This window comes from Hemitrygon akajei, chromosome 21, assembly GCF_048418815.1.
Source record: "Hemitrygon akajei chromosome 21, sHemAka1.3, whole genome shotgun sequence".
In the NCBI taxonomy this organism is placed as follows: Eukaryota; Metazoa; Chordata; class Chondrichthyes; order Myliobatiformes; family Dasyatidae; genus Hemitrygon; species Hemitrygon akajei.
The window spans coordinates 11,819,148-11,846,616 of NC_133144.1; the positions used below are offsets into that span (position 1 = coordinate 11,819,148).

The following is a 27,469-nucleotide window of genomic DNA, read 5'->3' on the forward strand; positions in this document are numbered from 1 at the left end:
CACTCCCCCCACTCACCCCAGCCCCATCCATCCATATCCTTTCACTCAGCCCTCCCTCACTCCACCCACTCACCCCAGCCCCATCCATCCATATCCTTTCACTCAGCTCTCCCTCAGTCCACCCACTCACCCCAGCCCCATCCTTTCACTCAGCCCTCCCTCACTCCACCCACTCACCCCAGCCCCATCCTTTCACTCAGCCCTCCCTCACTCCACCCACTCACCACCCAGGGGAAGGAGGGGGAGGGGGAAGGGAGGGAAAGAAAGAGGAGTGGCGGGATGGGAAGAGGGGAGCGGAGCGGAAAGGGAGGATGGGAAGTGAAGAGTGAGTAGGGGAGGGAGGGGAAGAGGGAGGATGTGAGGGAGGGGAAGAGGGAAGGGAGGGGAAGAGGGAAGGGAGGGGAAGAGGGAGGAGATGGTAGTGGTGGAGGAGCGGAGGGAGAAGAGGGAGGAGGGGAGGGGAGGGAAGGGGGTAGGCTGTGGAGGAGAGGCGTGAGGGCGAGGGAAGGGGGTAGGGGGAAGAGGGACGGAGGTGAAGAGGTAGTAGGGAGGGGAAGAGGGGAGGGGATGGGAGGATGGGAGGGGGAGTAGGGTAGGGAGGGGAAGAGGGAGGATGTGAGGGAGTGGAATAGGGAGGAGGTAAGAGAGGGGAAGAGGGAGGAGAAGGTAGGGAAGAGAAGGAGGAGGGGGTGATGGAGGGGAATAGGGAGGTGAGGGAGGGGTAGAGGGAGGTGAGGGAGGGGAAGAGGGAGGGTAAGAGGGTAGGGAGGGATGAGGGAAGAGGGGGTGAGGGAGGGAATGAGGGGAAGAGGGACGGAGGGGAGGAGGGAGTAGGGAGGGGAAGGAGGAGGAGCGAGGGTTCGAGGGGGAGGGGTAGGGAGGGGAAAGGGAGGAGGTGTAGGAAGGGGATGGAGGAGGAGTGAGTGGAAGAGGGATGAGGGGGAGAGGGGAAGTGGAGGAAGGAGGGGGAGAGGGGAAGAGGAAGGAGGTGAGGGATGGGAATAGGGAGGTGAGGAGGGGAAGAGGGAGGAGAGGGTAGGAAGAGGGAGATGGTAGTGAGGGGAAGAGGGAGGGGATGGAGGGTGAGGGTAGGGAGGGGATGAGGGAAGGGGGTGTGGGATGGAGGGAGGGGAAGGGGGTAGGGAGGGGAAGAGGGAAGGGGTAGGGAGGGGAAGAGGGAAGAGGGGGTGAGGGAGGGAGGGGAAGGGGGTAGGGAGAGGAAGAGGGACGGAGGGGAGGAGGGAGTAGGGAGGGGAAGAAGGAGGAGCGAGGGTTCGAGGGGGAGGGGTAGGGAGGGGAAAGGGAGGAGGTGTAGGAAGGGGAAGGAGGAGGAGTGAGTGGAAGAGGGATGAGGGGCAGAGGGGAAGAGGGAGGAAGGAGGGGGAGAGGGGAAGAGGAAGGAGGTGAGGGATGGGAATAGGGAGGTGAGGGAGGGGAAGAGGGAGGAGAGGGTAGGAAGAGGGAGATGGTAGTGAGGGGAAGAGGGAGGGGATGGAGGGTGAGGGTAGGGAGGGGATGAGGGAAGGGGGTTCGGGATGGAGTGAGGGGAAGGGGGTAGGGAGGGGAAGAGGGAAGAGGGGGTGAGGGAGGGAGGGGAAGGGGGTAGGGAGAGGAAGAGGGACGGAGGGGAGGAGGGAGGAAGGAGAGGGAGAGGGAGAGGGAGGAGGTGAGGGAGGGGAACAGGGAGGAGGCAAGGGAGGGGAAGAGGAGGAGAGGGTAGGAAGAGAGAGGAGGGGGTGAGGGAGGAGGAGGAGGGTAGGAAGAGGGAGGAGATGGTAGTGAGGGGAAGAGGGAGGGGAGGGAGGGGAAGAGGGAAGGGTTAGGGAGGGGATGAAGGAAGAGGGGGTGAGGGAGGGGAAGGGGGTAGGGAGAGGAAGAGGGACGGAGGGGAGGAGTAGGGAGGGGATGAAGTAGGAGGGAGGGGAAGAGGGAGGAGGGTAGGGAGGGGAAGAGGGAGGAGGAGGAGGGGGAGAGGGGAAGAGGGAGGTGAGCGAGGGGAAGAGGGAGGAGAGGGTAGGGAAGAGAGGGAGGAGGGGGTGAGGGGAAGAGGGAGGGGAGGGAGGGTGTGAGGGAGGGAGGGAGGGGAAGGGGGTAGGGAGGGGAAGAGGGATGGAGGGGAGGAGGGAGGGGAAGGGAGGGGAAGGGAGGGGGAGGAGGGAGTGGGTAGGGAGGGAAAGAGGGAGGAGGGGTAGGGAGGGGAAAGGGAGGAGGAGTAGGGAGTGAAGAGGGAGGAGGGGGTAGGGAGGGGAAGAGGGAGGAGGGGAGAGGGATGGGAAGAAGGAGGAGGGGGTGAGGGAGTGTATAGATACGTGAAAGGAAAAAGATTGGTCAAGACAAATGTAGGTCCTTTACAGTCAGAAACAGGTGAATTGATCATAGGGAACAAAGACATGGCAGACCAATTGAATAACTACTTTCGTTCTGTCTTCACTAAGGAGGACATAAATAATCTTCTGGAAATAGTAAGGGACCGAGGGTCTAGTGAGATGGAGGAACTGAGGAAAATACATATTAGTAGGGAAGTGGTGTTAGGTAAATTGAAGGGATTAAAGGCAGATAAATCCCCAGGGCCAGATGGTCTGCATCCCAGAGTGCTTAAGGAAGTAGCCCAAGAAATAATGGATGCATTAGTGATAATTTTTCAAAACTCCTTAGATTCTGGATTAGTTCCTGAGGATTGGAGGGTGGCTAATGTAACCCCACTTTTTAGAAAAGGAGGGAGAGAAAAACCAGGGAATTATAGACCAGTGAGTCTGACATCAGTGGTGAGGAAAATGCTAGAGTCGGTTATCAAAGATGTGATAACAGCACATTTGGAAAGAGGTGAAATCATCAGACAAAGTCAGCATGGATTTGTGAAAGGAAAATCATATCTGACGAATCTGATAGAATTTTTTGAAGATGTACCTAGTAGAGTGGATAGGGGAGAGCCAGTGGATGTGGTATATTTAGATTTTCAAAAGGCTTTTGACAAGGTCCCACACAGGAGATTAGTGTGCAAACTTAAAGCAGATGGTTTTGGGGGTATGGTATTGGTGTGGATAGAGAATTGGTTGGCAGACAGGAAGCAAAGAGTGGGAGTAAATGGGACCTTTTCAGAATGGCAGGCAGTGACTAGTGGGGTACGGCAAGACTCAGTGCTGGGACTCCAGTTGTTTACAATATATATTAATGATTTAGACAAGGGAATTAAATGCAGCATCTCCAAGTTTGCGGATGACACGAAGCTGGGCGGCGGTGTTAGCTGTGAGGAGGATGCTAAGAGGATGCAGGGTGACTGGGATAGATTAGGTGAGTGGGCAAATTCATGGCAGATGCAATTTAATGTGGACAAATGTGAGGTTATCCACTTTGGTTGCAAGAACAGGAAAACAGATTATTATCTGAACAGTGGCCGATTAGGAAAAGGGGAGATGCAACGAGACCTGGGACTCATTGTACACTAGTCATTGAAGGTGGGCATGCAGGTACAGCAGGTGGTGAAAAAGGCAAATGGTATGTTGGCATTCATAGCAAAAGGATTTGAGTACAGGAGCAGGGAGGTTCTACTGCAGTTGTACAAGGCCTTGGTGAGACTGCACCTAGAATATTGTGTGCAGTTTTGGTCCCCTAATCTGAGGAAAGACATTCTTGCCGTAGAGGGAGTACAGAGAAGGTTCACCAGATTGATTCCTGGGATGGCAGGACTTTCATATGAAGAAAGACTGGATCGACTAGGCTTATACTCACTGGAATTTAGAAGATTGAGGGGGGATCTTATTGAAACGTATAAAATTCTAAAGGGATTGGACAGGCTAGATGCAGGAAGATTGTTTCCGATGTTGGGGAAGTCCAGAACGAGGGGTCACAGTTTAAGGATAATGGGGAAGCCTTTTAGGACCGAGATGAGGAAAAACTTCTTCACACAGAGAGCGGTGAATCTATGGAATTCTCTGCCACAGGAAACAGTTGAGGCCAGTTCATTGGCTATATTTAAGAGGAAGTTAGATATGGCCCTTGTGGCTAAAGGGATCAGGGGGTATGGAGAGAAAGCAGGTACAGGGTTCTGAGTTGGATGATCAGCCATGATCATACTGAATGGCGGTGCAGGCTCAAAGGGCCGAATGGCCTACTCCTGCACCTATTTTCTATGTTTCTATGGGAAGAGGGAAGGGGGAGAGATGGGAAGAGGGAGGAGGGGAAGAGGGAGGAGGGGAAGAGGGAGGAGGGGAAGAGGGAGGAGGGGAAGAGGGAGGAGGGGAAGAGGGGAGGAGGGGAAGAGGGAGGAGGGGAAGAGGGAGGAGGGGAAGAGGGAGGAGGGGGAAGAGGGAGAGGGAGGAGGGGAAGAGGGAGGTGGGGAAGAGGGAGGAGGGGAAGAGGGAGGAGGGGAAGAGGGAGGAGGGGAAGAGGGAGGAGGGGAAGAGGGAGGAGGGGAGGGGAAGGAGGAGCAAGAGGGAGGAGGGGTAGGGAAGAGAGGGAGGGGAAGGGTGGACAGGAGGGGAAGAGGGAGGAGGAGGGGACGGGGAAGAAGGAGGAGGAAGAGGGAGGAGGGGGAGCAAGGGGGGTAAGGAGGGGAAGAGAGAGGAGGGGTACGGAGGGAAGAAGGAGGAGTAGGTGAGGGAGGGGAATAGGGAGGAGGTGAGGGAGAGGAAGGGAGGAGAGGGTAGGAAGGAGAAGAGGGAGGGGTAGGGGAAGAGGGAGGAGGGGGTGAGACTGAAGAAGAGGGGGAGGGAGGGGAAGAGGGAGGAGGTGAGACTGAAGAAGAGGGGGAGGGGAAGAGGGAGGAGATGAGGGAGAGAGGGGAAGGGGAGGGGAAGAGGGAGGAGGAGGGGAGGGAGGGGGTAAGGAGGGGAAGAGGGAGGGGGTAAGGAGGGGAAGAGGTGGGGTCAGGGAGGGGAAGAGGGACGAGGGGGTAGGGAGGGAAAGATGGATGAGTAGGGTGGGGAAGGAGGTGGAGAGGGAGGAGGAGAGGAAGGGGTAGGGAGGGGAAGAGGGAGGGGAGAGGGAGGAGTGGGTAGGGAGGGAAAGATGGAGAAGGGGTAGGGTGGGGAAGGAGGGGGGAGAGGGGAGGGGTTGAGGGAGGAGGGAGTAGGGAGGGGAAGAGGGAAGGGGGTAGGGAGGGGAAGAGGGAGGAGGGGAAGAGGGAGGAGGGGAAGAGGGAGGAGGGGAAGAGGGAGGAGGGGAGGGGAAGGAGGAGCAAGAGGGAGGAGGGGTAGGGAAAGGGTGGACAGGGGAAGAGGGAGGAGGAGGGGGAGGGGAAGAAGGAGGAGGAAGAGGGAGGAGGGGGTAAGGAGGGGAAGAGAGAGGAGTAGGTGAGGGAGGGGAATAGGGAGGAGGTGAGGGAGGGGAAGGGAGGAGGTAGGAAGGAGAAGAGGGTAGGGAGGGGAAGAGGGAGGAGGAGGTGAGACTGAAGAAGAGGGGGAGGGAGGGGAAAGAGGGAGGAGGTGAGACTGAAGAGGGGAGGGAGGGGAAGAGGGAGGAGGAGGAGACTGAAGAAGAGGGGGAGGGGAAGAGGGAGGAGATGAGGGAGAGAGGGGGAGGGAGAGGGTAAGAGGGAGGAGGAGGGGAGGGAGGGGGTAAGGAGGGGAAGAGAGGTGGGGTCAGGAGGGGAAGAGGGACGAGGGGGTGAGGGAGGGGAAGAGGGAGGAGTGGGTAGGGAGGGAAAGATGGATGAGTAGGGTGGGGAAGGAGGTGGAGAGGGAGGAGGAGAGGGAAGGGGTAGGGATGGGAAGAGGGAGGGGAGAGGGAGGAGTGGGTAGGGAGGGAAAGATGGAGAAGGGGTAGGGTGGGGAAGGAGGGGGAGAGGGAAGAGGGGTTGAGGGGGAGGAGAGGGAGGAGGGAGTAGGGAGGGGAGAGGGAGGAGTGGGTAGGGAGGGAAAGATGGAGAAGGGGTAGGGTGGGGAAGGAGGGGGAGAGGGAAGAGGGGTTGAGGGGGAGGAGAGGGAGGAGGGAGTAGGGAGGGGAAGAGGGAAGGGGTAGGGAGGGGAAGAGGAGGTGAGACTGAAGAAGAGGGGGAGGGAGGGGAAGAGGGAGGAGGTGAGACTGAAGAAGAGGGGGTGGGAGGGGAAGAGGGTAGGAGAGACGGGAAGAGGGAGGAAGGAGGGGAAGAGGGAGGAGTGGGTAGGGAGGGAAAGATGGAGGAGGGGTAGAGTGGGGAAGAAGGAGGGGTGAGGGAGTGAGAGAGGGAGGAGGGGGTGATGGGGAGAGTGAGAGGGAGGAGGTGAGAGGGAGGTGGGTAGGGAGTGAAAGATGGGGTAGGGTGGGGAAGGAGGGGGTGAGGGAGGAGGAGCGGGAGGGTTAGGGAGGGGAAGGAGTAAGGAGGTGAAGAGAGGAGGGGGTAGGGAGTGGAAGAGGGAGAAGGGGGTGAGGGAGGGAAAGAAGGGGGACGGACGGGAAGAGTGTGGGGGAGTGGAAGTAGGGGAGGGGGAGAGAGGGGGAGTAGGGAGGGGAAGAGGGGGGAGGGGAAGAGGGAGGAGGGGAAGAGGGAGGAGGGGAAGAGGGAGGAGGGGAAGAGGAGGAGGGGAAGAGGGAGGAGGGGAAGAGGGAAAGAGGGAGGTGAAGAGGGAGGAGGGTGTGAGGGAAGGCAGGATGGGAGGGGAAGTGGGAGTAGGGGAGGGGAAGTGGGAGTAGGGGAGGGAGGGGAAAAGGGAGAGGGTGAGGGAGGAGGGAGGGGATGAAGGAGGGGGAGGAGAGGAAGAGTGAGGATGGAGAGGAAGGGAGTACGGAGGGAGGAAGAGGGAGAAGGGATGGGAAGGGGGGAGGAGGAGGGGAGGGAGAGGGTAAGAGAGAGGTGGGGGTAGGGAGGGGAAGAGGGAGTAGGTGTGGGAAGGGAAGGAGTGAGGGAGGGGAAGGAGTGTGGGAGGGGAAGAGGGAGGAGAGGGTGGGGAAGAGAGGGAGGATGGGAGGACGGGAGGGGAAGTGGGAGTAGGAGGAGGGTGAGAAGAGGGAACTGGGGTGAGAGAGGGGAGGGGTGAGCAAGGGGGAGGAGGAGGAAGAGTGAGGAGGGGAGGGAGAGGGTAAGAGAGAGGAGGGGTAGGGAGGGGAAGAGGGAGGAGTAGGTGAGGAGAGGGTGGGGAGGGGAAGTGGGAGTAGGAGGAGGGGAGAGAAGAGGGAGGAGGGGTGAGGGAGGAGGGGGAGGGGTGAGCAAGGGGGAGGAGAGGAAGAGGGAAGGGGAGAGAGGGGAAGAGGGAAGGGGAGAGAGGGGGAGGGGTGGGGAGAGAGGGGAGGGTGGGGGATAGAGGGGGAGGGGTGGGGGATAGAGGGGGAGGGGTGGGGGATAGAGGGGAAGAGGGAGGATGGAGGGGGAAGAGGGGAAGGAGGTGAGGGAGGGGAAGAGGGAAGGGGGGTAGGGAGGGAAAGATGGAGGAGGGGTGGGGAAAAAGGAGAAGAGGGAGGAGGGGATGAGGGTGGGGAAGTGGGAGGAGGTGGAGGGGAAGAGAGAGAAGAGGGGGTAGGGAGGGGAAGAGAGAGAAGAGGGTGAGGGAGGGAAGAGGGGGAGGACTGGAGGGAGAGGAAGAGGAATTAGGGGAGAGGGAGGGAGGGGAAGAGGAGTGGGGGGGAGGGAAGTTGGAGGGGGTGAGGGCGGGGAAGAGGGAGAAGGGAGGGGAGGGGGAGGAAGGAGGAGGGGAGGGAGGGAGTAAGGAGGCGAAGAGAGGAGGGGGTAGGGGAGTGGAAGAGTGATGGAGAGGAAGAGGGAGGAGAGTTAGGGAGGGGAAGAGGGAGAAGGGGGTGAGGCAGGGAAAGAAGGGGAGGGAGGGGAAGAGTGTGGAGAGGAGAGGAAGTAGGGGAGGGGGAGAGGGAGAAGGGGGTGAGGGAGGGAAGAAGGGGAGGGAGGGGAAGAGGAAGTGGAAGGTGGGGGGGGGGGGGGAGAGGGTAGTGGGGAGGGGAGGGGAAGAAGGAGGGTGTGGGGAGGAGGAGTGGTAGGGTGTGGAAGAGGGACGTGGGAGGGGAAGAGTGTGGGGAGAGGAAGAGGAAGTAGGGGAGGGGAAGAGGAAGTAGGGGAGGGGAAGGGGAGTGGGGGAGGGGAAGAGGGAGTGGGAAGAGGGTAGTGGGAGGGGGGAGGGGAAGAGGGGTGAGGGAGGGGGAGGGGAAGAGGGGTAAGGAGGCGAAGAGAGGAGGGGTAGGGAGGGGAAGAGGGATGAGGGAGTGAGGGAGAGGAAGAGGGAGGGGAGGGGAGGGGATTGACATTGGAGTTGGGGGAGTGACAAGGGAGCGGAGGGGCAGGCGAGGGACCGGGCAGGACAGGTGCAGGCGAGGAAACGGGAAGGTAGGGGTTGAGGGAACGGGAAGGAAGGGGTGAGGGCACGAGGAGGGTGAGAGGACTGGGGAGGAGAGGAGGGTCAGGGGAACGGGATGGGGAGTGTGGTGAGGGAAAGGAACGGAGGAACATTGAGATAAGGATAGGAGATGTGGGGGGTTCATACCAAGGAAAGGATTTGATGAATGGGCCACTGGGGGAATTGGAGTAAATAGTTTCGGGCGCCATCCCAGCCCTTTCCCTGCGACCGTTTCCCCTTCGCCCTTGCAATTGGCTAAGGCCTCAGCCCATCAGTGACGTAGTTCCTGCTAGCCGACCAATGGGAAGGACGGGCTGGTCGGCTGGATACAGTGTGCCTCGAGTGTAACAATTTTGTGGGAGCCGGGAATCCTGGAGCGCGATCCCGAGCCTCGAGCGGGGGATCCCTGGTCCGGTCACAGGTATGGAGCGGAGGGAGTCCTGGCCTTTTTGCAGGGGGGCTGGGCAGCCTTGTCGTGTCCGGCAGCGGGAGAAATTTCACCGGGTTTGGGAAGGTCAGAAAGCCCGGTTCGGATTCTGGAACGTGAAAACACGCTGCGCATCAACTGGCTGCTTTTCCTCTCTGATATATCGGCTCCTGGACGGCAGTAGGTGGTCGTGCGTCCATGTTGTGTCTCTAACACAGCAGGACTGGGTTGCTGGACGCCTCAGCGGTGTTGACTGTGCCCCGACGCCTGACTGCCGTGTACACTATCTCATCCGGGAGGAATGGACCGACTGGCTTCCTTCTGTGTCCTCAACACGGCAGAAATGGGCTACCTGCCTGGCACCTGTCCCGTGTATCTGGACATGGCAGGAACTGGGTGCCTGGCATCTGTCCTGGGTATCTGCAGCCGCACAGAGTAGAGGATCCGCATGTTATCCTTTGATGTGTTGCCACTTATGCCCAGCGTGAGGAAATTCTTGTATCTCAGTGAGTTTGCTCTTGTGAAGTTATTCTGTCTTCTACCAACTTCCCCTTTTGATCAGGTCAGATTTGACACAAGGTCAGGATCTGAAGCACCTCCCTTTACAGATGCTGTGTGATCTGCTGAGTATTTGCAACACTTCCTTCGTGCTGGACGGCAGAGGAATGAGAAAGTTTTTGACGTCCTGTGGAGCACCACCTGTCAGTTTCTCCCTCTTTGCTGATCCCGGTGATGTAGTCTGTGTGTGACACACAGAAGGCTGTGATGTGGTGAGAGCTCTCTCAGTAGGTGAGGTGGTGCCGGTCCTTCGCTGCTCCAGTGACCTGGGTTCGATTCCGACCCTCGGTGCACGTTAACAGGGCGGATCCGGTGTCCTCCCCCCATCTCAAACGTGTGCAAGTTGGGAGGTTAATTGGTTGCGCGGTGGCGACTCGAAGAGACGGCAGGTGCTGTCGCCTGGGGCAAAGGAGAACACGAGCTGCTGGAGGAACTCAGTCTGTGACTGAGGTGGTTCCTCATGTGCAGTCCACCTGAAATGTCGGCTGCATCCTTGTAGCGATAGTCGTAAATGAGGTGAGTGGTCAGTAAATCAGGCGCCATGTAAGCTGCCGTGTGATTGTGATGATCATTTTGTCTGCTTACTTTGCGCGGTAGTTGACGCTGTTCGTATCGTTTATCTTCCAGTCCCTCGTGAAACTTACCGCTGAAAAGGTTGTCCAGTTTTCCCATTGTTTTCAAACGGTTGTGGAGTTGGCCCTTTTCCACTTTGGACTCCAAAATCATTGTTAGGTTTGGTATTCTTCACATTTATCTGTTGTGGTGTTGGGCTTTTTCAGTTGAGTTGCAGGAGGGACCAGTGCTGAGGCTGGCCCTCCCTCTGTGGTTGAGGAAAGCTGGCTGTTCCTGTCCCTGGACTGTTGGGGACCCTGTAGTAGAAGGCCGAGGCTCTGAAAGAGATGTCCCTGAAGCTTCAGACACTCCTGAGGTCCAGCTGTTGAAGCTTATTCATGATGCTTATTGAATCCATTCTAATTCTACCCTGCCCTCTTCACATAGTACTGATCCAATTCCCTTTTAGGACCCCACAATTAATTACATTTAACCTTATTTGATGGTGTCTGAGCCACATAACTTGGAGATAAACTCCAGGGCCTTGCAACTTTGTGTTCTTTCTCTCTTTTATTTGGTTCCGATCTGTGTTCTGAACATCTTGTCTCTGACCATAGAATCACAGAGTACAGTTGGCCCATGGAGTCTGTGGCGTCTCCATCCAAGACCAACCCAGAGGGTTCATACAGTCCTGCAGATCAATTGCCTGGGGTGCATGACCTTGTGATGGTATCAGTGAAACTGCCTCCATGACACCCCTGAGGGGTGTTCCAGAGGAGTCGACCAATATACAGCAGCTTTTGATGCCCTCATTGCAGCAGACCTGCCCTCATCTCATCATTCTTCCTTGGTATAGCACAGTACAGGCCCTTCAGCTCACAATGATATGATTTCATTTACGCAAAGACTCAGAGATCAATCGAACTCTTCCCTCCCACATCTTACCATGTGTTTAACAATCCCTAATGTATCTGGCTCTGCCACTACCCCTGGAAGCATGCTCCATGCACCCACCACTCGCTAACAGCACCCCCCCCCCCCGCCCCCATCCCTTTACAAATGGTGTTCTCTCATTAGCTTCTTCCACCTTGGGTAAGTCTTTGGCTGTCACCTCTCAGATAGATAGATAGATAGATACTTTATTCATCCCCATGGGGAAATTCAACTTTTTTCCAATGTCCCATACACTTGTTGTAGCAAAACTAATTACATACAATACTTAACTCAGTAAAAAAATATGATATACATCTAAATCACTATCTCAAAAAGCATTAATAATAGCTTTTAAAAAGTTCTTAAGTCCTGGCGGTAGAATTGTAAAGCCTAATGGCATTGGGGAGTATTGACCTCTTCATCCTGTCTGAGGAGCATTGCATCGATAGTAACCTGTCGCTGAAACTGCTTCTCTGTCTCTGGATGGTGCTATGTAGAGGATGTTCAGAGTTATCCATAATTGACCGTAGCCTACTCAGCGCCCTTCACTCAGCTACCGATGTTAAACTCTCCAGTACTTTGCCCACAACAGAGCCCGCCTTCCTTACCAGCTTATTAAGACGTGAGGCGTCCCTCTTCTTAATGCTTCCTCCCCAACACGCCACCACAAAGAAGAGGGCGCTCTCCACAACTGACCTATAGAACATCTTCAGCATCTCACTACAGACATTGAATGACGCCAACCTTCTTAGGAAGTACAGTCGACTCTGTGCCCTCCTTCAACCGAGAGGGACCTGGTCTGCGTGGCCTTTCCTCGCTGTGCCCCAGGTCAGTCGTCATAAACCTGGTTCTGAATCTCTGCCTGTGATCACCTGAGGCACTCGAGAGTGGGCCTGGAACAATGTTAAACTCCTTGATTGATCTTGTCGGTACGATGATATTAAAGAATTTTTATTTTAATGTTTTAAAACAGGCCCTTCCAGCCCACTGGAGCTATGCTGTCCAGCAGCCCACCTGTTTAACCCTATAGTGTAAGGTGCTTAATTTTTTGGGCATACTTTCTTTCCTTAATAGTGGGCTGATGTTTGATTAGGAAGATTAATGTCTGGCTGGTAGAGTCTGTAGCCACACAGAGGGCTTGTCAGCAAATTCTGCCCGATCCCCAGTGGGTTATAACTGGTGACAGAGACCCATCTGAGTTCACCTCCTCTCCTGCTGGACAAAGCTTTTGTGTACGTGAATATAATGGCTTCCTGTGCCTGCTGACGGAGTGTAACAAAAATTATTTTAAGCTTTGTTTTGTATTCTTTCCTGATTCACAAATTGACATTTGCCTGTGTATTCGCAATCAAGGGAGACACTGTACATGCGCTAAGACAACTTTAATAATGTTGTTTAGAACACGCGGTTCAGAAAAGGAAAACAAATGGTTAATGAAGCAGCAGTACAGAAAACAAACTCATACTTATTATCTAGTAAATGAGCTGGTCTGCAAAATGCTGATAAACTTGCACGCATCCCCGTCCTCAACGTGTTTGTCTCTATCTTTAACTACTCCTGCACTACTAGTCCTAAGAGGGGCTTCTCCTCTCTCTCCTTATCACCCTCCTTCTCTCCCTTGCACAAAGGAATTGCCCCTTTTTATACCCTTACACTCGTGCTTGCCCATGGTTCCCGTATGTCTGGTGTCTGCACCTGCACAATGATCTCACCTTCCCCCATACAAACAAGGTTTCCACCATTACCCACTTCTTTGACTGTGGACTCGCGTTCCAAAACTGCCTCAAAACCTGCCTGTGGACTGGTTCTCAATACAATCCCAGTCCAAGTGAAACCATTTTGTCTTACAGACTGCCATTTTATTTTAGCACGTACCAACAAGGAATCTCTTTTAACTCTTCCCTTACACAGATCACTACAGTTCAGCCCACGATGTTGTGCCAATCTTTTAACCTACTCTACAATCAATGAAACTCTTCCGTCCTACACAGCCTCCATTTTTATGTCATCCATGTGCGTATCTAAGAGTTTCCTCAATATCCCAAATGTCTCTGCCTTAACCCCCCCCCCCCCGATTGCACATTCCATGCACCTACCAGTCTGTAAAAGACTTAACCTACCCCCCCCCCCCCATACTCCCTTCAAACCACCTTAAAATTATGCCCTCTCCTATTAGCCATCTCTACCCTGGGGAAAAGTCTGGTTGTTCACTCGATCTGTGCCTCTTATCATCTTGTCACCTCTCATCCCCCTCCGCTCCAAAGAGACGAGTCCTAGCTCACTCAGACTTGGGTAGAAACAGGAAAAGCTCAGCAGGTCAGGCAAGTGGCGAGAGAAACGGCGTTTTAGAGCTGCGACCCTTCATCAGGGTGATGCTGCTTGTCCGGCATTTCGCTTCCCCTTTGGGTTTCGAGCTCCTGCAGTTCTTCTGCTGGTCTGTATCCTGGCAATGTGTCTCCCCAGGAGAAATCTGATACAAAATAGTTTCCTCTAATTATTTCAGTCGGAGAAGAATGAAGAGCATATGCAAGGTTATCACTGCAGATCCCATTCCCTGAACTGTAGGTAACCCTTTATGTAAAGCAACACACACAAGATGCTGGGGGAGCTTAGCAGGTCCAGCAGCACCTCTGGGGGGGAAGTAAACTGGAAAGCGAAGAATACGAGCTGGGAGTAGGTGAAACAGCCAGGTGAAGATAATGGCCAACAGATATAGGAATCCTCATTGCCCTCTTCCAGGCCATGAGGGTGAGGGGAGGAGTGAGAAGGTAATGAGGAAGGGGACTGGGAAAACCGTGGAAATCACCTCCCTCTGGTTCCCTTCCTTTCTCCTGTGGTGCACTCTCTTTCAGATTCCTCCTTCTTCAGCCTTTACCTCTTCTGTGCATCAGCTCCCAGCTTCTAAATTCAACCTGCCTCCCCTACCCAGCCACCTCCCCCCTCACCTATCACTTTCCAGCTTGTATTCCTTCCATTCCCCCCACCTCCTTATTCCGGTTTCCTTCTCCCTTCCTTTCTGGCCCAGTCCTCAGCCCGAAACCTCTGCTGTTTATTCCCCTCTATAGATTCTACTGGGTTCCTCCAGCATCTTGTGTGTGTTGCTCTGGATTTCTGTTTATATTCTGTGGGGACCTCTGTTCCCACCCTCGCCCGCAGGTGAGATGTTGCTGGACTGTGTGTTTGACGCACACTGCTGCGTGCCCAGGAGAACGGGCGGGTTGTATCCTAGTAACGTAAAGGCTGCCTTGAGGGTATTCTGGCTCTTAATCTGCATGTCAAATAATTGATGTGGATAATGGACTGAGTGTGTCTGTGTGATTATCGAAGGAAAGATTTTGATTTCAAGTGTCGTCAGCAGGACATCAAAGTTATAAAAAGCTAATGCAGGTTGACACGTTCTCTTCAGTATTGAATGGGTGTGCTGCCTGTCGGAGACAGTGAGGATATTAAGGATGTTGATAAAGGGTCCCGTGTCACTGTGCTAATGAAGATCAGGGAGTCCTGCTGCCGATTGCCCAGCCAGCCACTGAAATAGCTTACCCGCTGGTTAGTACCTTCACGGTGGCGTGGTGATGGAGAGGTTAGAGCAGTGTTTTACAGACCAGTGCTCGGTCACAGCCGCTGTCTGTACGTTCTCTCCGTGACCACCCGGGTTTCCTCCCACGTTCCAGAGGCGGACGGATTAGGGCTGGTCAGCCGGAGGGCGCTGGGAGCGTGGCCACGCTTGTAGACTGCCCAGCACAACTCTCGCTGATTTGTGTTGCAACGTACCTGTGACACACAAAGCTCATCTTGCTTTCTTTCTCAGCCGAGAGAGAGACAGTTCGTGCAAGTGTCATGACATTTCATGCAGAGGCTTTATTGGACTCAGTGTTGGTTGGGACGTCCTGAGCTTGTGAAAGTCGCTGTAGAAATAGTTATCGTGGTCAAAGGATATTAAATGGGTGAAATAGTGTTCTCAATATCATGATGGTGTATAAATTCTGTAGTTTCATCTGGTACAAAGTAATATTGCAGTGTCAGCATCGTGTTCATAGAAATCGGCCCTTTGTTTGAACTTGTCCGTGACAAATGAGCTCATTTGTCTGTGTTTGTCTAACCAATCCTATCCATGTACCTGTCCAAATGCCTTTTAAACAGTAATTGTACCTGTTACCACCACTCCCTCTGGCAGCTTCTTCTATGTGGGGAATTAAAACTTGCCTTTCCCTTCTCACCTTAAATCCTCTAGTTTTAGAAAGATGATCCGGTGTAGCGCAGTAGTGTAGTGGTTAGCGTAATGACACAGATTCAATTCCACCATTGTCTGTAAGGAGTTTGTGTGTTCTGCCCAGCACTGTGTAGGTTTCCACTGGGGGGCCTGGTTTCCTCCACATACAGTTAGTAGGTTAATTGGTAACATGGTGTAGCTGGGTGGCGCAGATGGTTGAGCCAGTTACTGTTCTGCAGCTCTGAGTAACGAACAATAAACAAGATCAAGTTTTCATCTACTTCCTGGTTAGAAAACTTTTTGGTGCTTGCCAAGTCTGTATATGTTCAGCAATTATAATATCCTGTGTAAATCTGTCACGCTGTAATTACTCCTCTACACCTGTGGTGGCGCCACCAGGTTCTAATGCCTCCGTACCGCGGAGGAGCTGACTCCCGACAGCTGCCATCTTTGCCATTCTGTTTCAAGTAACATAAAACTGAGATATGGTGGAGGAATGTGTGCAAAATTGGGATTTAGTGATGTAAACAGATTTGGGTGGCATTTAATGCCCATTCTAATGACTCCACTCTCTCTCTCTAACCCTGATTATTTGGAGTCTGTTTTATTACCGGTGGTGAAGGCCAAGTTATTACTTGTATTTAAAGCAGAGGTTGATAGGTTCCTGATTAGTCAGGACATCAGAGGTTACGGGGAGAAGGCGGGAGAATGGGGTTGAGACGGATAATAAATCAGCCATGACTGAAGGCGGGGCAGTCTCGGTGGGCGGAGTCTCTCTCTGCTCCTTTGTCTAATGCCACGTTGTGTTCTTTTGTGGCCGCAGTACAGTGCACGACGGAAGATTTACTGTAAGTGACTGAACTGAGGAATACCAAGTGGATTAATGAGGTAGTGAGCCATAAACACAGTGGGAGCTGTGCTCCTCCAGAGATGCTGCCCGACTTGCTGAGTTCTTCCAGCTTGCTTTCTGTCGCTTCATGAGGCAGTGTTCATAGGCATTCAGAGGGCAAGAAGCTCTTCCTGAAACATTGAGTGTATATCTTTGTGCTCTTCTACCTCTCCTCTGACGACTATATCAAAAAGAGAGCATCTCTCGGTGATGGATCCCGCCTTCTCGAGGCACCAGCGTTTGGAGATGTTCTCACTGACGGGGAGGGTTGTGCCCATGATGGAGCTGGCTGAGTTCGTTATGGTTGTGTGCGCACACATGCTGGTGAATGTGTATGTCTGCTTGTGTATGCGTCTACCTGCACCTGTATGTGTGTGTTCCTGCGTGTGTGTGTGTGTGTGTGTGTGCATATGTTCATGTGTCTGTGAACGCCTGCGCGTGTGCATGTCTACCTGTTTCTGTGTGTTCCTGCGTACATGAACATCTGCGTGTGTGTACATCTACTTGTATGTTTGTTTTCTAAGTGTGTGTGTGTGTGCATGTCCCTTTGCTGAGGTGTGTTTGTGTGTGCACGTGCGCAAGCTTACATATGTGAATGTCTACATGTGCGTACGTTTATCTGTGAGTGTGTGTAAGTGTGTCTGCATCTTTTTGTGTTGCTTCTGTTTGTGTGTTCTTGTATATGTGAACATCTGCTCGTGTCTACCTACGTGTATGTATGTCTTTGAGTCTGTGTGTGTGTTTGCGCTTTTGTGTGTGTGTCTTTTTGTGCATGTTTATGTTCGTGTGCATGCACTCTTTACATGTGTGGATGTCTGGACGTGCATATGACTACTTACGTGTGTGTGTCTGTGTTCCTGTGTGTGTATCTGGCTGTGAGTGTCTGTCATTGTTTGTATATGTGAGTGTGCTCTAAATGAGGTGGGTATGCACCTGCTTATGTATGTGGGTGTCTGCATGTGCATACGCCTGTGTGTGTGTGTTCCTGCAAACATGAACGTCTGCGCGTGAGTAAGTTTACCTGTAAGTGTGTGTTTGTGTGTCTTTCTGTGTTTGTGCATCTGTGTGTGTTTGTGTCTTTGTGTGTCTGAGTTCCTGCGTACTTGAACAGCTGCACATGTGATTACGTGTGTGTGTGTGTGTTTTTGTCTGGGTCTGTGTATGTGTGCAAGTGTCTTTGTGTGAGTGTGTGTGCGTGTGTTAATGTTGATGTGTGTGTGCTTGTCTTTTTCTGTGTTTGTGAGTGTGCATGTATGCATGTGTGTGAGTGTGTGTGTGTGAGTGAGAGAGAGAGAGTGCGTTTGTGTGTATATGTGCCTGTGCTCTGAATGGGTCGTGTGTGTGTGTGTGTGTGTGTGTGTGTGTGTGTGTGTGAGTGAGAGAGAGAGAGTGCGTTTGTGTGTATATGTGCCTGTGCTCTGAATGGGTCGTGTGTGTGTGTGTCCGCGCGCGCCTGTGCTCGGAATGGGTTGTGTGTGCCTGTGCTCGGAATGGGTTGTGTGTGCCTGTGCTCGGAATGGGTTGTGTGTGTGTGAGTGCCTGTGCTCTGAATGGGGTGTGTGTGAGTGCCTGTGCTCTGAATGGGTTGTGTGTGTGTGTGTGCGTGCCTGTGCTCGGAATGGGTAGTGTGTGTGTGTGTGCGTGCCTGTGCTCGGAATGGGTTGTGTGTGTGTGTGCGTGCCTGTGCTCGGAATGGGTTGTGTGTGTGTGAGTGCCTGTGCTCTGAATGGGGTGTGTGTGAGTGCCTGTGCTCTGAATGGGTTGTGTGTGTGTGTGTGCGTGCCTGTGCTCGGAATGGGTAGTGTGTGTGTGTGTGCGTGCCTGTGCTCTGAATGGGTTGTGTGTGTGTGTGTGCGTGCCTGTGCTCGGAATGGGTTGTGTGTGTGTGTGCGTGCCTGTGCTCGGAATGGGTAGTGTGTGTGTGTGTGCGTGCCTGTGCTCGGAATGGGTTGTGTGTGTGTGTGCGTGCCTGTGCTCGGAATGGGTTGTGTGTGTGTGTGCGTGCCTGTGCTCGGAATGGGTTGTGTGTGTGTGTGCGTGCCTGTGCTCGGAATGGGTTGTGTGTGTGTGAGTGCCTGTGCTCTGAATGGGGTGTGTGTGTGTGCGTGTGTGTGAGTGCCTGTGCTCTGAATGGGGTGTGTGTGTGTGTGCGTGTGTGTGAGTGCCTGTGCTCTGACTGGGTTGTGTGTGTGTGAGTGCCTGTGCTCTGAATGGGTTGTGTGTGTGTGAGTGCCTGTGCTCTGAATGGGGTGTGTGTGCGTGTGTGTGAGTGCCTGTGCTCTGAATGGGTAGTGTGTGTGTGTGTGAGTGCCTGTGCTCTGAATGGGGTGTGTGTGTGTGCGTGTGTGTGAGTGCCTGTGCTCTGAATGGGTAGTGTGTGTGTGTGTGAGTGCCTGTGCTCTGAATGGGTTGTGTGTGTGTGAGTGCCTGTGCTCTGAATGGGTTGTGTGTGTGTGAGTGCCTGTGCTCTGAATGGGGTGTGTGTGTGTGCGTGTGTGTGAGTGCCTGTGCTCTGACTGGGTTGTGTGTGTGTGAGTGCCTGTGCTCTGAATGGGTTGTGTGTGTGTGAGTGCCTGTGCTCTGAATGGGGTGTGTGTGTGTGTGTGTGTGTGTGAGTGCCTGTGCTCTGAATGGGTTGTGTGTGTGTGAGTGCCTGTGCTCTGAATGGGGTGTGTGTGTGTGCGTGTGTGTGAGTGCCTGTGCTCTGAATGGGTTGTGTGTGTGTGAGTGCCTGTGCTCTGAATGGGTTGTGTGTGTGTGAGTGCCTGTGCTCTGAATGGGGTGTGTGTGTGTGCGTGTGTGTGAGTGCCTGTGCTCTGACTGGGTTGTGTGTGTGTGAGTGCCTGTGCTCTGAATGGGTTGTGTGTGTGTGAGTGCCTGTGCTCTGAATGGGGTGTGTGTGTGTGCGTGTGTGTGAGTGCCTGTGCTCTGAATGGGTAGTGTGTGTGTGTGTGAGTGCCTGTGCTCTGAATGGGTTGTGTGTGAGTGTGAGTGCCTGTGCTCTGAATGGGTTGTGTGTGTGTGTGTGTGTGAGTGTGAGTGCCTGTGCTCTGAATGGGGTGTGTGTGTGTGCGTGTGTGTGAGTGCCTGTGCTCTGAATGGGTAGTGTGTGTGTGAGTGCCTGTGCTCTGAATGGGTTGTGTGTGAGTGTGAGTGCCTGTGCTCTGAATGGGTTGTGTGTGTGTGTGTGTGTGAGTGAGTGTGAGTGCCTGTGCTCTGAATGGGGTGTGTGTGAGTGTGAGTGCCTGTGCTCTGAATGGGTTGTGTGTGAGTGTGAGTGCCTGTGCTCTGAATGGGTTGTGTGTGAGTGTGAGTGCCTGTGCTCTGAATGGGTTGTGTGTGTGTGTGTGTGTGAGTGTGAGTGCCTGTGCTCTGAATGGGGTGTGTGTGTGTGCGTGTGTGTGAGTGCCTGTGCTCTGAATGGGTAGTGTGTGTGAGTGTGAGTGCCTGTGCTCTGAATGGGTTGTGTGTGTGTGTGTGTGAGTGCCTGTGCTCTGAATGGGTAGTGTGTGTGAGTGTGAGTGCCTGTGCTCTGAATGGGTTGTGTGTGCGTGTGTGTGAGTGCCTGTGCTCTGAATGGGTTGTGTGTGTGTGTGTGAGTGCCTGTGCTCTGAATGGGTAGTGTGTGTGTGTGAGTGAGTGCCTGTGCTCTGAATGGGGTGTGTGTGTGTGCGTGTGTGTGAGTGCCTGTGCTCTGAATGGGTTGTGTGAGTGTGAGTGCCTGTGCTCTGAATGGGTAGTGTGTGTGTGTGAGTGTGAGTGCCTGTGCTCTGAATGGGTAGTGTGTGTGTGTGAGTGAGTGCCTGTGCTCTGAATGGGGTGTGTGTGTGTGTGCGTGTGTGTGAGTGCCTGTGCTCTGAATGGGTTGTGTGAGTGTGAGTGCCTGTGCTCTGAATGGGTAGTGTGTGTGTGTGAGTGTGAGTGCCTGTGCTCTGAATGGGTAGTGTGTGTGTGTGTGTGTGTGTGTGTGTGAGTGCCTGTGCTCTGAATGGGGTGTGTGTGAGTGCCTGTGCTCTGAATGGGGTGTGTGTGAGTGACTGTGCTCTGAATGGGGTGTGTGTGAGTGCCTGTGCTCTGAATGGGGTGTGTGTGAGTGACTGTGCTCTGAATGGGGTGTGTGTGAGTGCCTGTGCTCTGAATGGGTTGTGTGTGTGTGTGTGAGTGCCTGTGCTCTGAATGGGTTGTGTGTGTGTGAGTGCCTGTGCTCTGAATGGGGTGTGTGTGTGTGTGAGTGCCTGTGCTCTGAATGGGGTGTGTGTGTGAGTGCCTGTGCTCTGAATGGGTAGTGTGTGTGAGTGTGAGTGCCTGTGCTCTGAATGGGGTGTGTGTGTGTGTGTGTGAGTGCCTGTGCTCTGAATGGGTTGTGTGTGTGTGTGTGTGAGTGCCTGTGCTCTGAATGGGGTGTGTGTGTGAGTGCCTGTGCTCTGAATGGGGTGTGTGTGAGTGCCTGTGCTCTGAATGGGGTGTGTGTGTGTGTGTGAGTGCCTGTGCTCTGAATGGGTTGTGTGTGTGTGTGAGTGCCTGTGCTCTGAATGGGGTGTGTGTGTGAGTGCCTGTGCTCTGAATGGGGTGTGTGTGAGTGCCTGTGCTCTGAATGGGGTGTGTGTGTGTGTGAGTGCCTGTGCTCTGAATGGGGTGTGTGTGTGAGTGCCTGTGCTCTGAATGGGGTGTGTGTGAGTGCCTGTGCTCTGAATGGGGTGTGTGTGAGTGCCTGTGCTCTGAATGGGGTGTGTGTGTGAGTGCCTGTGCTCTGAATGGGGTGTGTGTGTGTGTGTGTGAGTGCCTGTGCTCTGAATGGGGTGTGTGTGTGTGTGTGTGAGTGCCTGTGCTCTGAATGGGGTGTGTGTGTGTGTGTGTGAGTGCCTGTGCTCTGAATGGGGTGTGTGTGTGTGTGTGTGAGTGCCTGTGCTCTGAATGGGGTGTGTGTGTGTGTGTGTGAGTGCCTGTGCTCTGAATGGGGTGTGTGTGTGAGTGCCTGTGCTCTGAATGGGTTGTGTGTGTGTGTGAGTGCCTGTGCTCTGAATGGGGTGTGTGTGTGAGTGCCTGTGCTCTGAATGGGGTGTGTGTGAGTGCCTGTGCTCTGAATGGGTAGTGTGTGTGAGTGTGAGTGCCTGTGCTCTGAATGGGGTGTGTGTGTGTGCATGTGTGTGAGTGCCTGTGCTCTGAATGGGTTGTGTGTGTGAGTGCCTGTGCTCTGAATGGGTTGTGTGTGTGTGTGTGTGTGTGAGTGCCTGTGCTCTGAATGGGGTGTGTGTGTGAGTGCCTGTGCTCTGAATGGGGTGTGTGTGAGTGCCTGTGCTCTGAATGGGTTGTGTGTGTGTGTGTGTGTGAGTGCCTGTGCTCTGAATGGGTAGTGTGTGTGTGTGTGTGAGTGCCTGTGCTCTGAATGGGTTGTGTGTGTGTGTGTGTGAGTGCCTGTGCTCTGAATGGGTAGTGTGTGTGTGTGTGAGTGCCTGTGCTCTGAATGGGTTGTGTGTGTGTGTGTGTGAGTGCCTGTGCTCTGAATGGGTAGTGTGTGTGTGTGTGAGTGCCTGTGCTCTGAATCGGTTGTGTGTGTGTGTGTGTGAGAGTGTGTGTGCCTGTGCTCTGAATGGTGTGTGTGTGTGTGAGTGCCTGTGCTCTGAATGGGGGGTGAGTGTATGTGTGTGAGTGTGAGTGCCTGTGCTCTGAATGGGTTGTGTGAGTGTATGTGTGTGAGTGTGAGTGCCTGTGCTCTGAATGGGTTGTGTGTGAGTGTGTGTGTGTGAGTGCCTGTGCTCTGAATGGGTGTGTGTGAGTGTGAGTGTGAGTGACTGTGCTCTGAATGGGTTGTGTGGGTGTGAGTGACTGTGCTCTGAATGGGTTGTGTGGGTGTGAGTGACTGTGCTCTGAATGGGTGTGTGTGAGTGTATGTGTGTGTGTGTGAGTGCCTGTGCTCTGAATGGGTTGTGTGAGTGTATGTGTGTGAGTGTGAGTGCCTGTGCTCTGAATGGGTTGTGTGAGTGTATGTGTGTGTGTGTGTGTGTGTGTGTGTGTGTGTGTGAGTGACTGTGCTCTGAATGGGTGTGTGTGAGTGCCTGTGCTCTGAATGGGTTGTGTGAGTGTATGTGTGTGAGTGTGAGTGCCTGTGCTCTGAATGGGTTGTGTGAGTGTATGTGTGTGTGTGTGTGTGTGTGTGTGTGTGTGTGAGTGACTGTGCTCTGAATGGGTTGTGTGAGTGTATGTGTGTGTCTTTGTGTCTGTTTGCTGTCACCAGATGATCTTTTCCCGTCTCTGCTTCATTACAGTACATCACATGGACCCTAACGGAACACAGCTGGAGGCAGACTTCTCCCAGCAGGACACCCCGTGCTTGATCGTGGAGGACTCCCAGCCGGAGAGCGTGCTGTCGGAGGATGACCCGGAGCGGAGTTACCGGCGCCTGCAGGCCAGGTGCCTGTCAAACCTGCAGGCACCCACTCCGAGCCCCGTCCTGGTGAGAAAACCGAGATCTTCCCCCTTGGCTGGTCACACCGTCCTCCTCCTCCTCCCGACGGCACGCGTACAGTGAAATGCGTAGTTTGTGTTAACAGCCAACGCGACCTAGCAGTGTGACACGGGAGCCCGCAAGGGTCGCCACGGATTCCGGGGCCAGCGTTGCATACCCGCGGTGCTCGGCAGAACACAACAAGCAACAAAACAACAGTCCCTCCCGGACGTTGACATCAGGCCTTGGAAAATTGACAGACTGCATAAACGTCCCCTGTGTTGTGTGTTCCAGGAGCTGCTAACTGGCCAGTCGGCACCCAAGGTCTCAGCAGGAGGCAATGAGGAGCAGTCAGGACAGAGAGAGCCACACATCAAGGGTGAGTGCTGGTGGGGCAAGGGTTAAGCAGCCGCGGAGAACGCTGGTTGCTCGTGGAACCTTCTCTGGAGCTGGCTGTGGCTTGCGTTAGTGGACGGGCTAGGGTGTAGTGTGCCAGGCCCTGTGTGTGATCAACACTCTTCTCTCGTCTACAGTCGTGAGTACCGTGGAAACGGTGACGGGTCACAGGTCGGATGAGCGCTCCACTTCCTCGTCTGAAGACCAGCCACGGCCAAATGGACAGTCCAGGTAGGTGACCAGAGCGCCTGGGAGACACAGCTGGGCTCAGATCTTCCCTATCACTGCGTTCCTACCTTCCTGGGGGTCCTCAGCTCTGCCCAGCATACGGGACAGGGTTCTCCCAGTACAGCAGAGATGGCATGTCATGGAGAAGATGTGGAGTGCCATTTCAAAGAAAAATTGGGGTGGTTATACCTGGTGCTTGTACCAATATTTCTCCAGCAAAAGAGGTTGTAGAAATGCCTGCTCATTATCTAAATGTGAGATCTTGTTCTGTGTTCTTTTACCACATCTCCAGCACTGCCCTTTAGACGTTAAGGCATGGGAGCAGAATTAGGCCATTCGGCCCATCGAGTCTGCTCTTCGATTCATATTTCCTCCCAGCACCATCCTCCTGCCTTCTCCTTATAATGCTTGACACCCTTACAGACCAAGAATCTGTCATCTTCTTTAAATATACCCATTGACTTGGCCCCCACAGCCATTTGCGACAATAAATTCCACAGGTTCATCGCCCTCTTCAATTCCCTTCTAAGGAAATGTCTTTGTATTCTGAGGCTGTGCCCTCTAGCCCGAGACTCCCCCACTACTGGAAATGTCCTCTTCACATCCACTCTACCCAGGCCGTTCAATACTCGATAGGATTCAATGAGAACCCCCACCTTCCCCCCCCCCTCCCCCGTTCTTCTAAACTCCAGCGACCATGGACCCAGAGTCATCAAAAGCTTCTCGTACGTTAACCATGTCATTGCCACAAACCTCCTCTGGACCCTCCCCAATACCATAGATTTGGGTATTCTTAGATTTGTTCCTTAGATTTGGGGCCCAAACCTGCTCAGGATACTTGAAGTGAGATTGTCCAATGCCTTCTAAAGCCTTGTGAGAGTTGGGTGATGTGGATCTCATCGTTTGTCCTACCTTTTGTTTTAGCAGCACCCTGAACACCTGCGGAAACCCACATGAGGGAAAAGGTGACGTCACAGATCTCACGACCAACTCTGTCATTGCTGAAGGTAAATGTGGTGTGTGGAAATGATTGGGGAGCTGTGTCAGTCCCTGAGGTTACGTGGATATTGTGCCCAGTGGTGTGTGGAAATGATCGGGGAGCTGTGTCAGTCCCTGAGGTTACGTGGATATTGTGCCCAGTGGCGTGTGGAAATGATCGGGGAGCTGTGTCAGTCCCTGAGGTTACGTGGATATTGTGCCCAGTGGCGTGTGGAAATGATCGGGGAGCTGTGTCAGTCCCTGAGGTTACGTGGAAATGATCGGGGAGCTGTGTCAGTCCCTGAGGTTACGTGGAAATGATCGGGGAGCTGTGTCAGTCCCTGAGGTTACGTGGATATTGTGCCCAGTGGCGTGTGGAAATGATCGGGGAGCTGTGTCAGTCCCTGAGGTTACGTGGATATTGTGCCCAGTGGTGTGTGGAAATGATCGGGGAGCTGTGTCAGTCCCTGAGGTTACGTGGAAGTGATCGGGGAGCTGTGTCAGTCCCTGAGGTTACGTGGATATTGTGCCCAGTGGTGTGTGGAAATGATCGGGGAGCTGTGTCAGTCCCTGAGGTTACGTGGATATTGTGCCCAGTGGCGTGTGGAAATGATCGGGGAGCTGTGTCAGTCCCTGAGGTTACGTGGAAATGATCGGGGAGCTGTGTCAGTCCCTGAGGTTACGTGGAAATGATCGGGGAGCTGTGTCAGTCCCTGAGGTTACGTGGATATTGTGCCCAGTGGCGTGTGGAAATGATCGGGGAGCTGTGTCAGTCCCTGAGGTTACGTGGATATTGTGCCCAGTGGTGTGTGGAAATGATCGGGGAGCTGTGTCAGTCCCTGAGGTTACGTGGATATTGTGCCCAGTGGCGTGTGGAAATGATCGGGGAGCTGTGTCAGTCCCTGAGGTTACGTGGAAATGATCGGGGAGCTGTGTCAGTCCCTGAGGTTACGTGGATATTGTGCCCAGTGGCGTGTGGAAATGATCGGGGAGCTGTGTCAGTCCCTGAGGTTACGTGGATATTGTGCCCAGTGGCGTGTGGAAATGATCGGGGAGCTGTGTCAGTCCCTGAGGTTACGTGGATATTGTGCCCAGTGGCGTGTGGAAATGATCGGGGAGCTGTGTCAGTCCCTGAGGTTATGTGGATATTGTGCCCAGTGGCGTGTGGAAATGATCGGGGAGCTGTGTCAGTCCCTGAGGTTACGTGGATATTGTGCCCAGTGGCGTGTGGAAATGATCGGGGAGCTGTGTCAGACCCTGAGGTTACGTGGATATTGTGCCCAGTGGCGTGTGGAAATGATCGGGGAGCTGTGTCAGTCCCTGAGGTTACGTGGATATTGTGCCCAGTGGCGTGTGGAAATGATCGGGGAGCTGTGTCAGTCCCTGAGGTTACGTGGATATTGTGCCCAGTGGCGTGTGGAAATGATCGGGGAGCTGTGTCAGTCCCTGAGGTTACGTGGATATTGTGCCCAGTGGCGTGTGGAAATGATCGGGGAGCTGTGTCAGTCCCTGAGGTTACGTGGATATTGTGCCCAGTGGCGTGTGGAAATGATCGGGGAGCTGTGTCAGTCCCTGAGGTTACGTGGATATTGTGCCCAGTGGTGTGTGGAAATGATCGGGGAGCTGTGTCAGTCCCTGAGGTTATGTGGAAATGATCGGGGAGCTGTGTCAGTCCCTGAGGTTACGTGGAAATGATCGGGGAGCTGTGTCAGTCCCTGAGGTTACGTGGATATTGTGCCCAGTGGTGTGTGGAAATGATCGGGGAGCTGTGTCAGTCCCTGAGGTTACGTGGAAATGATCGGGGAGCTGTGTCAGTCCCTGAGGTTACGTGGATATTGTGCCCAGTGGTGTGTGGAAATGATCGGGGAGCTGTGTCAGTCCCTGAGGTTATGTGGATATTGTGCCCAGTGGCGTGTGGAAATGATCGGGGAGCTGTGTCAGTCCCTGAGGTTACGTGGAAATGATCGGGGAGCTGTGTCAGTCCCTGAGGTTACGTGGATATTGTGCCCAGTGGCGTGTGGAAATGATCGGGGAGCTGTGTCAGTCCCTGAGGTTACGTGGAAATGATCGGGGAGCTGTGTCAGTCCCTGAGGTTACGTGGAAATGATCGGGGAGCTGTGTCAGTCCCTGAGGTTATGTGGATATTGTGCCCAGTGGCGTGTGGAAATGATCGGGGAGCTGTGTCAGTCCCTGAGGTTACGTGGAAATGATCGGGGAGCTGTGTCAGTCCCTGAGGTTACGTGGAAATGATCGGGGAGCTGTGTCAGTCCCTGAGGTTACGTGGAAATGATCGGGGAGCTGTGTCAGTCCCTGAGGTTATGTGGATATTGTGCCCAGTGGCGTGTGGAAATGATCGGGGAGCTGTGTCAGTCCCTGAGGTTACGTGGAAATGATCGGGGAGCTGTGTCAGTCCCTGAGGTTACGTGGAAATGATCGGGGAGCTGTGTCAGTCCCTGAGGTTACGTGGAAATGATCGGGGAGCTGTGTCAGTCCCTGAGGTTACGTGGAAATGATCGGGGAGCTGTGTCAGTCCCTGAGGTTACGTGGAAATGATCGGGGAGCTGTGTCAGTCCCTGAGGTTACGTGGATATTGTGCCCAGTGGCGTGTGGAAATGATCGGGGAGCTGTGTCAGTCCCTGAGGTTACGTGGATATTGTGCCCAGTGGCGTGTGGAAATGATCGGGGAGCTGTGTCAGTCCCTGAGGTTACGTGGATATTGTGCCCAGTGGCGTGTGGAAATGATCGGGGAGCTGTGTCAGTCCCTGAGGTTACGTGGATATTGTGCCCAGTGGCGTGTGGAAATGATCGGGGAGCTGTGTCAGTCCCTGAGGTTACGTGGATATTGTGCCCAGTGGCGTGTGGAAATGATCGGGGAGCTGTGTCAGTCCCTGAGGTTACGTGGAAATGATCGGGGAGCTGTGTCAGTCCCTGAGGTTACGTGGATATTGTGCCCAGTGGCGTGTGGAAATGATCGGGGAGCTGTGTCAGTCCCTGAGGTTACGTGGAAATGATCGGGGAGCTGTGTCAGTCCCTGAGGTTACGTGGATATTGTGCCCAGTGGCGTGTGGAAATGATCGGGGAGCTGTGTCAGTCCCTGAGGTTACGTGGATATTGTGCCCAGTGGTGTGTGGAAATGATCGGGGAGCTGTGTCAGTCCCTGAGGTTACGTGGAAATGATCGGGGAGCTGTGTCAGTCCCTGAGGTTACGTGGATATTGTGCCCAGTGGCGTGTGGAAATGATTGGGGAGCTGTGTCAGTCCCTGAGGTTACGTGGATATTGTGCCCAGTGGCGTGTGGAAATGATCGGGGAGCTGTGTCAGTCCCTGAGGTTACGTGGATATTGTGCCCAGTGGTGTGTGGAAATGATCGGGGAGCTGTGTCAGTCCCTGAGGTTACGTGGATATTGTGCCCAGTGGCGTGTGGAAATGATCGGGGAGCTGTGTCAGTCCCTGAGGTTACGTGGATATTTTGCCAGTGGCGTGTGGAAATGATCGGGGAGCTGTGTCAGTCCCTGAGGTTACGTGGATATTGTGCCCAGTGGCGTGTGGAAATGATCGGGGAGCTGTGTCAGTCCCTGAGGTTACGTGGGTATTGTGCC

General features: G+C 54.0%; 1 protein-coding gene across 1 annotated transcript in view; it reads left to right on the top strand.

Moving 5' to 3' along the window:
- Positions 1-8,557: 8,557 nt before the first annotated feature.
- tp53bp1 (tumor protein p53 binding protein, 1) overlaps positions 8,558-27,469 on the top strand; it is an 87,868-nt gene continuing 68,956 nt past the window's right edge. The window contains 5 exon segments of the mRNA XM_073025806.1: positions 8,558-8,676; positions 22,091-22,278; positions 22,564-22,648; positions 22,803-22,896; positions 23,818-23,900. Coding sequence (XP_072881907.1) covers positions 22,099-22,278; positions 22,564-22,648; positions 22,803-22,896; positions 23,818-23,900 — 442 coding nt within the window. The 5' untranslated portion in view covers positions 8,558-8,676; positions 22,091-22,098.